Here is an 11,899-nt window from a genome sequence, read left to right on the forward strand (position 1 = left end):
CCTCTCCCTCCTCCTCCCTCTCCCTCTCCCTCTCTTTCTCTCTCTCATTTCCTCTCCCTCTCCCTCTCTTTCTTTCTCTCTCTCATTTCCTCTCCCTCTCTCAATATATATACACAAATTATAAAAGCAAAAGGGAGGGGGAGAGAGAGAATGCACTCTCCCTCCCTCTCCCTCTCTCATTTCCTCCCTCTCCCTCTCCCTCTCCCTCTCTTTCTCTTTCACTCCCTCTCTCATTTCCTCCCCCTCCCTCTCCCTCTCCCTCTCTTTCTCTTTCTCTTTCTCTTTCTCTTTCTCTCCCTCTCTCTTTCTCTTTCTCTCCCTCCCTCTCCCTCTCCCTCTCCCTCTCTTTCTCTCTCATTTCCTCTCCTAAACAAGCAAAAGAGAAAGAGAATTAAACCCTAAACAAGCAAAAAAATGAGAGAATGGACTCACTGATGAGATATGGCGAGGGTTTGGCGGCTCCTCTTCGCGATGAAGGCTCCTCCTCTCCTTCGCGAACAACGGCTGCGACGGCGGCGGTGGCGGCAAGCCTTCTTCCTCTCCCTCTCTCACAACGGTCGTTCTCTCTCTGGCTCTCCCTCTCAAAATGATCGACGAAAATGCGCGAAATGAACCCGCGTTCAGGTTCCGGCCTGTTTTTTTTCTTGTGGGGCGTCGCTATTTGCGTCGCACGCAGATAGCGAAGCAAATAGCGATGCCGCTACCTGCGTCACTACCCGCCATCGCTATAGGTTTAAATCCTTGTATTGTCTCCCTCTCTCATTTCCTTTTGCTCTCTTCCTCTCCTTCTCTCATTTCTTCTCCCTCCCTCTCCCTCTCTCATTTCCCTATTATGTTTTCGTCTCCCCCCCCCCCTCTCCCTCTCTCATTTTCTCTCCCTCTCTCATTTTCCTATTATGTTTAATGTCTCGCTCCCTCCCTCATTTCCCTATTATGTTTAATGTCTCCCTCTCCCTCTCTCATTTCCTCCCCCTCTCCCTCCCCCTCTCCCTCTCTTTCTCTCTCATTTTCTCCCCCTCCCTCTCCCATTTCCTCCCTCTCCCTCTCTTTAATTTCCCTCTCTTTCTATCTCTCTCTCCCTCCCTCTCCCTCTCTCATTTCCTCCCTCTCCCTCTCCCTCTCCTTCTCTCTCATTTCCTCTCCCTCTCTCATTATACACAAATTATACAAAAAATAAATAAATAAGAGAGAGAATACACTCTCCCTCCCTCTCATTCTCTCATTTCATCCCCCTCCCTCTTCCATTTCCTCCCTCTCCCTCTCCCTGTCTTTCTCTCTCTCTCCCTCCCTCCCTCTCCCTCTCTCATTTCCTCCCTCTCCCTCTCTTTCTCTCTCTCTCCCTTCCTCCCTCTCCCTCTCCCATTTCCTCCCTCTCCCTCTCCCTCTCTTTCTCTCTCATTTCCTCTCCCTCTCTCAATATATAGACACAAATAATATTTAAAAAAAGTAAAAGAGAGAGAGAATGCACTCTCCCTCCCTCTCCCTCTCTTTCTCTCTCATTTCCTCTCCCTCTCTCAATATACACAAATTAAACTCTAAACAAGTAAAAGAGAGAGAGAATGGACTCATCGTAAAGATTTGGAGAGGGTTTGGTGGCTCCTCTTTGTGACAGTGACTCCTCCTCTCCTTCGCGAACGGCGGCGGTGGCAGCGGCAAGCCTTCTTCCTCTCCCTCTCTCACCCTCTATGCAAAATGGTCGCTCTCTCTCTCGCTCTCCCTCTCGAAATGTCTCACAAATGTGCAAAATGAAACGCACTCGGGTTTCGGCCCTCTTTTTTTTCCCTATGGGGCGTCGCTATTTGCATCGCAAATAGGGATGCCGCTATTCCTACGTCACTACCCGCCGTTGCTATACATGTGTTTCCTTGTAGTGGAAGAGGAGGGAATAGAAACAAAACCTTTATTTTTTTCATCATGACAATAAATACCATTTTCTAAGACAACATATCCCAAAAATTTTATCTTCCTTCTCACTAGGAAATATTTGTTTGGGTTTAGTCGACCCCTTGCATATCAATCCTTCCTAAAACCAAGTAAAGTCTTTCATAATCTAAGGCTCTACTTGAATATACACAAACATCATCCATGAAGACTTTTGAAAAGTTGTTAAGGAATGGTACAAAAACTTGATTTGAAATCCTTTAGTATAGGTAGGGCTATTCCTAAGAGTAAATGGAGTTACCTGATAATAGCATCATCCGTATGGTGTGATAGATGTTGTGTTCTTTTGATATTCTCGTGACATTCTTTATTGTAAGTATCATGAGTACCCATTGCATTTATATAGTACTCATATCAAGTAATAGAATCTAGAATACCATCTATAGAATGGAAAGGGTAATGGCTCCTTTTCATCATACTATTGAATAGCATATACATGTCTTCATTTATGAGTGGCAGTGACCCATTTTAATGGACATCTTGGACAAAATGAGGGCTATGAGCTTGGAAATAGTTAGAACTTCTTCTACTTTTCAAGGGACGGTCTCTTTCTCTTCCTTTTCAAACTCTCCTTCAACTTTCATGGTGGGATCATTCCTTTATCTCAATTTTCCACACTCTCCATCATCAAGTAATAGTTTAAGAGCATCCTTCATCAAGTGGAGAATAGTTTGCTTACCATTGTTGCTTATGAACGCTTCAAAAAGAATGTAAGCCACGCAACACAAATTTCAATGTAGTTTTCATTAAATGAACATGGCCTTCTCACCATAATTTGCCTAGCTACATTTGGTCATGGCAACCTTGTGGCCTCTCATAGCATGCTGCTCATTGGCCAAGTTTGATGCCTTCCTTCTTGTGTTATCATCACTGTCTTTCAAACCCTATGTGGAAAATAGTAGGAAAGCCATAAGAGCATGACCTTAAATGAAGACTACTTCATTTCTTTCTCCTAAGGCTAACCTACAATAGTGACCTATCAACAATATTGCTTGAAGATTCAAGAAATTGAAGCATTTTATGGATCAAGAAGTCATTATAAGACTTTATTTGGGGATTGTGGATGTAATGCCTCAATCTTCTATTTATAAGCTTTGAAGAACATGGAAAATCACTGAAGATTGGGGCTATAATGAGCTTCAAGGTACCATGGTCTACAATTGAGTTGCCTTAGGCTTCAAGTGTATAACAAGCTTATGGAACTAGCACCTAGATTCAATTCTTGATCCCTCTTTCATATCCAACTCTTGAGCCTTATCCAATTTCATTGAGAGATTAAAGAATTATTATTTTTGCTAAATTTAGAGCCATTTCTTTGTTAGACTCGATCCCTCAACCAAATTACGAGCATAAACGGTTCCTTAATTGCATCTATGCTTAAAAGATTTCCAAGGTTGGATCATAGAGCTGAGATTTATTGCTCTAACCCTTGTGTTGTTTCCCTCATTATAAACTTCAAAGTTATAAGAGTCACTAATTGCTGAGGTGTTGAATCTTCTAATTTTCTTGCATACCATTGAAGGTTCCTTTCATTAATACATATTATCCTTGTCTTTTAGACGATAATGCAATTTCCATGTTAAGATACCCAATTGAGGAAAAAGATCCATTAAGTGAGGTAGTAAGACAAAGCAAAGATGAACCTCCCTTGTTATGTAGGACTTCGAAGAGGTGCACAACGTGGCCAGAGACAGAAATTTGCATACCCCTCAATGATCCATAGCCCGTATAGAGAGCCATATCCACTATTTTACCCCCACATAGGTACCTTAATATGGAGGATTGGAGATGAAGGCAAGTTATTTCATTCCAACCACATATCAAGCTCTATGGCATTCTTCTACTATCCCTACTTTTAAATGCAATTTTACCTTATATTCATGCTTTAAGCCACTGGATATCAACTGGCTTAAATTCATGCTTTAAGCCACTGGATATCAACTGTAGACTACAGCAACTTCGACGGCCACAAAAAGTGTTACGCACGTCACCGAGAGCATTTGGAGATAACTCTACATTGTACAATCACATAGTTCTTTACATTTGTTAATTTCACACGAACGAGCGTCGAGCGATATAATTAGAGGGGAGTCATGTGTAGTGTGTGATTGGCTAGTTCATGGCTTTAAATCAGCTATTGGGGGGCTGCATAACTGCTTTACACAAGCTACCAGTTGGACCTATGGAAAACTCTACACAAGCTATCATTTGGACGCCTGATGTTTGCAAGACGTTATCTGCATGCATGGATGAATATTGCTAATAAGTTCATTTGTGGGAACTGAAAGGTCGATCGATGCGCAGGATGGGGGTTGCTCTTAATGGCGCTTGGCGACGGACGACTAATGATGTCTTTGCGGACATGTCAACGTGGGTCTGACCTTCCGGCAATCGCCATTCGAAACAGTGGACGAGGTTTGCGATGGTGAGCTGGAGAGTGGACATGGCAAGAGAGGCGCCCGGGCAGCTCCTTCTGCCTGAACCGAAAGGGATCCAGCAGAGCTCGTGACCAGGATCTGGATCTCCTCGTGTCAGGAGGAACCTCTCGGGCGAGAACCTCTCTGGGTCCTTCCATATGGTTGGGTCCCTCCCAATCGCCCATGCATTCACGAACAGCGTTGTCCCTTTGGGAAGGCTGTACCCCATCACGTTGCAAGCTTCTGTGGCCGTGTGCGGAAGCAAAAGTCTTACAGGCGCATGCAGGCGCAGGCCTTCTTTCACAGTGGCAGTCACATAAGGGAGGTCCGCCATGTCTGATTCTTCCACTGTTCTCTCCCTTCCAACGACCCCCTCTATCTCAAGCCGAAGCTTGTTCAAAACGGACGGGTTGTTGAAGAGCTCTGCCATGAGCCAATCCAGGGTCGTAGATGTGGTGTCGATTCCGGCTGCAAGCAGATCCTACAAGTGAAGGAACGGGGGGCATAATTGATAATTCAGAGGGATTAAGGCTAAGGACAGACCCCGGCACCCCACACAAACCCCGAGTAACCCCCCCCCCACCCCCCAAAAAAAACACACACACACACACACTCTCTCTCTCTCTCTCTCTCTCGCTCTCTCTCTCGACTGTGTGCATACAGATAAATGATCGTACCAGAAGATACCCCTTGAGGCGCAGTCGGCTGAGAGAAGGGTCCGACAGAAGTACGTCCAGAACATCCTCCCGAAGATATTTCTTCTTCCCCTGCAGTGTATTGAGCTCGTGCTGCTTCTCGCGTTCCTCTATCAAGAGCTCCAACAGGGCATCGATGTTGGCGTGCAGCTTGTCCATGCTTCTCTTGACACCGCGGTCCAGGAAACCCAGCCACGGGACGAAGTCACCCAGCACCAGCCACCAGGGCTCAGGCTAGATATCAAGTGGGGTTTTTTGTCCTATGTACACATTTGCAGTCAACAGGCCGACGTGGACATGGGACATGCTGGTAAAAAATAATCATGGTAAAAAGAGGCTCCGCGTGTCTGCATGCCCCATGGCCATGCATTCCATGAGAGGGGTCCCCCAAACCCTCTCTCTCTCTCTCTCTCTCTCGCATAGTGGAGAAGGAGATCTCCTTTGCATCTCTGAAGCAGAGCCGCCCCCCCATCTCTCTCTCTCTCTCTCTCTCTCTCTCTCTCTTGTGCGCATGGAGAAGGAGATCTGTGCGGCTCCTCTGAAAGCAGAGGCCCTCCCACCCTTCTCTTCGAGGCCCAGGGCATCCGAATGAACGCCACTTGAAATCTATCGTGAGACCTTGGTCTATCTCTGTTTCTTTTGCCGTAATCCCTAATTCCTTCACTTGAAGCTCGTGACAATTGGTTATGGTCCCATTAACATTTGTGTGGCCTGCATCATCATCATCATCCTTTTCCGCTAGGTGCTACTGGATCTGCGCCTTCACAGCTTCACCAAAAACAGGGCCGCATGCCTACTGTGGGAGAATCGCCGTCCATGCAGTTGATCTCGAGACCTCTCATCGAGAAAAGAGACCCTAGTTGGCTCGCGCTCTACTGCTGGTCGTGATGATCAGCACAGGGTTCTCCTCAGGATTAGGGGGACGATTAGGTGCTCCAGATCCCTCCGGAGGCTTGACTTTAGCTCCAACCTCCTCTCAAGCTGCCTCCCCTCCTCCACCTTCTCTAACCTCCCCTCCCTCCACTTCTTGACCTCAGCCACAACGCCTTCTCCGGTCCCCTACCCCCCGCAGATATGGCACATCCCTGCCTTGCGCACCATCTACCTACTCTCCCACACCGGTGGCCAGAAACCCACCATGCAAGCACCACATGTCCCAAACAGATTCTTGTCCTGAACGAGACACCCCTGGCTAGCACTATCCGAGCTGAGGACTTTTAACAAGTTGCCGTCTCATAGTTCTGGCACTCATCTCGTCGCTGGGCCTTCCATTAGGCCTTCCACCACACAGAGGCCTTCATTAGGCCCTCACCGAGGTCTTTGTCAAGGGTGGAAACCATGGCTTGCCCCCCATACACTTTGCTAGGCACAGTGGGAGAGCTCACAGCCGTCCCCACGCAGAGTCTCCGGCGCGGCCTGGGCTGCGACTCCACCCTCGACACTGGCCATCTCGCCTCCCAGCAAGCATCCTACTTCTGTGATCATTCCAAGCATCTGTGAATCATATATTCATCTTAAACAAGTTCAGATTCTTATCTCTTCATAAAAAATATACTCAATGTTGTTGTGGGATGCTTCAAAGTATGCATATGATTGAAGAGATGAACTCACTACTCCCTCGCAATCATATGATGCAAACATCATCAAGCGGATAACCATGATACTTGGAGTCCACAAACACATATTGTTGATGTGACTTAGCTTTCAAGTGTTCAATCGATTATTTCTTAGCTTGCTATCAAGCTACTCTTCAACCATGTGGATGAGTTGTGCCTTTAAATTTGATAAATAATGTGATCAAAGCCTTTATCATCATTTAGAATAAAGGAAAAAGACATTGTTACCTCATCCAAAAGCAAAGTCTGATCATTGCAATGCTCCAAAGAAGTGCATCTTACATGAGGAAGTGCAAGGAGATGAAGTCATCTCCTCTCAATGCTCAAGTATAGTCTTCAATATGGAAGATAATGTTGATATTTGATCATAGAGCTTCCTTCGATGAAAGATTTTGTTGCCAAACTGCAAGCAAAGACTATAAGTTCTTCCAAGATGCAAAATGGGACATGGGTGTACAAATGAGCAAGTTATTTGTCCATCAATTGGTCTTAACATAATATGGTATATATCTCTAGTTTGACAAAGAACTAGAACATTGAGGGGAACATTCAAGGAAATAAGTATGGGCTAGATGTGTTTTGATGTGTATCCATTTATTTTATGTACATAGAAAAACTTCAAATAAGAAACAAGTTTAAAGAGGCAAAAGTGTGTCTTTTCCCCCTAAAAAATAAACACCCTAAAGTGACATGTAAATGCCAACTCAATATGATGGAAAGGATTAACCTAGTAGAAGTATTTGAACTTTAAGAATATTTCCTCCAAATACCCTTCGAGGGATATTCACAATATTGTATCTCCCTTGAAACAATCCCAAAAAAGAAGCATGGAAGAGCATTTCAGAAGAATCTCTCAAAAAAATGGAGGTGTGCCTTATTGACCTATAAAGAAAGATTGTAGTTAAAGCAACGGCATCAAACAAATACATTAAAAGATAGAGTCAAATAGGAAAACAAAGGTCTAACAATGATAAAAAGGTCAAATGGATGTGTGTGTGTTATGCCAATAGGGTTGCTGGCATATACACGGTAAGTGCAAACTATCATCTTTGTATATGTGTGTATGGTGCAACTACTCTCTCTAGTTTTGTCATTTTCAAACACGTTGATCAAACTAGCTTCTCTATTGGAAAACCAAGGGCAATAGAATAATAATGAGCTATCTGCAAGTAATGATGTGATTGGCATTGACTCCAAGGAGATGGAGAGAGAATGATTCAAGAAATGGTGGATGTTGCAAGATCAAGCTCAACCAACTCTTACAATTGTAGGTTAGTTGTACCTCATGTATGTTTATACATGAGTCAATAGGACCTAACTAGAATTAGTCACTAGGTTAGGTATTTACACAATGGTTAGTGTACTTTGGCTTTGGTGTGTCGAGTATAATGAATAATGAAGAAGATATAGAGTTGTATCTCATATAGAGTTGTATGCTCTATGAGATTACCTCATTCCATGTCTCTCTCTCCCCCTCTGCATCTTGAACATGGTATTAGAGCCATGAAGCCATGAGACCTTGAGAGCCTATGAGCTCAGCATTGGTATTGTAGGAGCTAGAGTCTGAAGATAGGAGTTGCATTTGACTTGCAAAGATTCATTTGAAACCATAGCCATACTTGGATTGATTTGTGTCAGAGATTTGAAGACTTACACTAGAAGAGCTTGTGGAGTCTTACAAAGAGCAGTGAGCATTAGAGCTTGTTAATGTGAGCTTATCTAGGACCAATAGAGCAAGCAACAAACCAGCATGGACTAGGCATATTGTGCCTATTTTATTAATGAAAATGTGCTATTGCTACTATGAGTGCTATAAACTTATGCTCAAGTAAAGACATTGAGAAGACATGGGGTTTAACTTCAACACCTAAGTGTATGATGAGACATAGATGTAATTACAGAGAGAGAGAGAGAGAGAGAGAGAGAGAGAGGGTCACTCCCAGGATAATGTAAAACATTATGCAAATACTAGAAAATTTCGACATCAAATGGTTGTGAAAACCAAACAAATTTAAATCCTCAAAAGTCAATGCCATGTAAAGATATGTCCATATGTGTTGATGCAAGCAAAATAGCCATTAACTTGAAGCTTGCCCTGTTGCTTCATCCTCACATGCCTTATCTAATTTGTCCTGCATTGTTTCCTTCACTTTTTTAGGAGGCTTTGGGAAAGAGGGAAGAACCCTTAATTGCTCTTTCCGCTTTAAAACATTCTTACGGTAACCAAGCTCAAAGAATGGCTATGCTCTTGCTAGAGAATTTCCAAAGCCATCCTCAATAGGGTGCAACCTACTAAGTGGATGCACTAGTTGCAACTTTGATGCCTTTGCTTGTTTGATAGACATTTGCATTTGAAGAGCGAGACGCCGAGCAAACTCCAATAGCTCCAAATTACCATTTGCCAAGCACCCATTGTTTCAAGTTACCAATAATATCCATTTTAGATCAATGACAAAAATGATCATATCCAATACCTACCACATTGGGAAAGTGTCTCATCAACTACTATTTGGCATACTTGTGCAGCCTTATCGTCATATGACATCGTTGACGTGCCTAGTAAATAACCGCTTTCCATAAATGAATGTTAACTTGTAATAAATTGACAATTATGGTTTGGAGTCATCTATACTTGCAGTGACCCCATGGGGAAACATAGGAAGTGGCTCCTCAACATCAATAGGGTCAAATTGGCATAAGAATCCATGACCTGCAAAAATTTTCAAAGCATACTTACTTCTCTATTTAGCTTACAAACCAAAGCAAGGTAGTACTAGCAATATAATTATTCACATGGTATATCTTTGTTGGACAAGTTGTACAAGTCCATGGATGCCTTGATGACATGGGAAAAGTGTATGCCATTAATCATCATCACCTTGGCTTGATGTTTGCAAAGGTTGCCACGCATGGCCCATTCACAAGAGCAACATGCCCACTCGCAATTTGCATTCTCCACTTTGTGCCATAGATCGCTCTTGCTTTGGCTATTGACCAAGGCAACCGTATGCTCAACATCTAAGAACCTTACATTGTCATCAGAGATTTCTTGGGCACGTTGCACGAAGCTTGCAACAAGGTCCAATATATTTTTTTAAAAATTGAACCCAGCCTCCTTCAACATGTCTTCATACCAATAATAGGAATGACAAGGACCCAAAAGCTTTTGTAGGAGCCAATCTACTCTCCAACCATGGATTGTCTTACGACCAATAAGAAATCGTGATTTTAGAATACCATGACAAGACTCAATGCTACCATTTGTCTCCTGATTTGAATGTGGTAGGTTGCCAAAAGTAAAGAAAAAAAAGTAAAAGTTAGTCAAATAAGAGAGCCAAAAGTATTAGCTAAACTATAAACCATTACCTATTGATGCCATCCACTAGTCCTTAAAGTACTTGACGAAGTCCTCCTCTTCCTTATACGTATGCAAGAAATCATCCACCAAGTCCATAGCTTCTCGCTCAGTACTCACCTGATTGGTGCTAGCTTGGCTTCGCATATTTATTATTTGGCCTAGTGCTTTGAACAGGTTTGCCCATTTTCGAGGCATTGGAAACCTTCTTGATCAAATTCTTTAACCAAGCCTGTCGAACATGCCAAATGCAAAGGTATATTGGCACACCAAAGGCCTCCCTATTGCTAACAAAATACAAAGAGTCCCCAAATAAACATCTAATTCCATACATAGTGCAACATAAAGTCCAATAAAATAACACATTATATAGAGTAATTAATCTATGCATAGCTTACCTAATGGCTTGTATTTTTGCAAGGGCGTCATCGACCATAAATGCATTAGGTTGCCATGATTTTTTGGCATCAAGCAATCAATTTCGAAAGGCCACCAACCACAATCAAATGTCAACCATGGCGCAAGAAGATGTAATAATCCAAGCAATAGGGATGTCATTCCGATGAGAGTCAAACACTAAGATTGTGTATAGTTGAAATTGCAAAAGACCATTCTAGTCAACATTAATTAAAAAAATTTCAATGCACACAATAATTACATTATAATACCTTATATTTATTGGTGCCAAAGGTGGCATCCATTGCTAGCAACCCATTGTCCCCATGTGTTTTTGCCATCTCTAGTTGCGCCTGGAACAGCTCGGACGCCTCAGTCATCAGGTCCTTCAAGGAGGCCCCGCCCACTGCCATGTCCATCGGCATGCGACGGCCGAAGATGATGCGGCAAAGGATGTCCTCCACCATGCGGGACATGGCGACCGCCAGGTCGACGCTGGCGGCTACGTCAGCCTGGGCCCGCAGGCTGTGGAGGAGGCGGGCCACCTCCTCCCTCCGCAGCACCTGCGTCTCCTGGACCCTCCTGGCGCTGAAGAGCTCAAGGGTGGCGACCTTCCTGATGTAGCGCCAGTGCGGCCCGTAAGGACCCAGCGCGAAGGAGTTGGTGACCCCGAAATGAGCCCGCTTCATGAACTGATTGGCTGGCCGGCTGGCGAAGACCTTGTCGTGCGTCTGCAGGAACGCCTTAGCCACGTCGGCCGTCGACGCCACGGCAGCCACCCTAGATCCCAGGCGCAGGCACATGAGAGGACCGTGCCTCTCTGCCAAGCGTGCGAGGCGCAGGTGTGGGAGATCCCCGATGAAGTGGAGGAGGTTTCCCACCACCGGCAAGGGCAAGGGCCCCGGAGGAAGCTTACGGTGATGCTGCCGCCTGATCACGATTAACGCCCAGGACAATATCAGTAGTAGCGCGCATATGGCGCTACAAGCCAGCAGGCCGCCGCCGTTCCCCGCTTCGCCTTGCATTTTGAGCTTAACGGAAAGATCCTGGACGACTGAACGAGGCTAATATCGAGCAAAGTGAACGCGGCCAGCTTGGAACTCAGCCAAAGTCCCTTGCTCTCTTCCTCTCTCCCGAGTCCCCCCTCCTTCACGCCCTTTACGTTCTTCACCTCATCGGAGAAGGAACCAGGCAATTTGGCTTCCTCTCCCCTCCTTCACGGATGTCTCTTACCCTCTTTGAATCAATCAATCAGTGTAGGTGTGTGATAATCAATCTCGTATGTGATACAGACTCCATGCAAATATGACGTGTGGCAGCGGTACCTTTTGGATGCGAACCACGCTTCCTCTCCACGCGACTCCGGAGTCCGGTGATGTGTACTGCGTAGGTCAAGTCCTTCTCAAGGGGAAACTTTTATTGCCGTATGACTTGTCTTTGTTGTCTACTTCAAGCCTTTCTAAATAGAAAATCTCCTTG

General features: G+C 44.6%; 1 protein-coding gene across 1 annotated transcript; it reads right to left on the reverse strand.

The window, feature by feature from the left end:
• Nucleotides 1-3,873: 3,873 nt before the first annotated feature.
• Nucleotides 3,874-11,653, reverse strand: LOC148012401 (cytochrome P450 CYP736A12-like). Its single transcript, XM_087669153.1, has 5 exons — nt 10,693-11,653; nt 6,439-6,547; nt 6,191-6,267; nt 5,036-5,287; nt 3,874-4,839 (listed from the first exon to the last, which is right to left on the reverse strand). The coding sequence occupies exons 1-5, from the start codon at nt 11,443-11,445 to the stop codon at nt 4,210-4,212; spliced, it is 1,821 nt and encodes a 606-aa protein (XP_087525279.1). The 5' UTR covers nt 11,446-11,653; the 3' UTR covers nt 3,874-4,209.
• Between the last annotated feature and the right edge of the window lie 246 nt (nt 11,654-11,899).

The sequence above is a fragment of the Lygodium microphyllum genome, chromosome 27, assembly GCF_053477565.2.
Source record: "Lygodium microphyllum isolate KBCC chromosome 27, Lygodium_microphyllum_v1.1.10, whole genome shotgun sequence".
In the NCBI taxonomy this organism is placed as follows: Eukaryota; Viridiplantae; Streptophyta; class Polypodiopsida; order Schizaeales; family Lygodiaceae; genus Lygodium; species Lygodium microphyllum.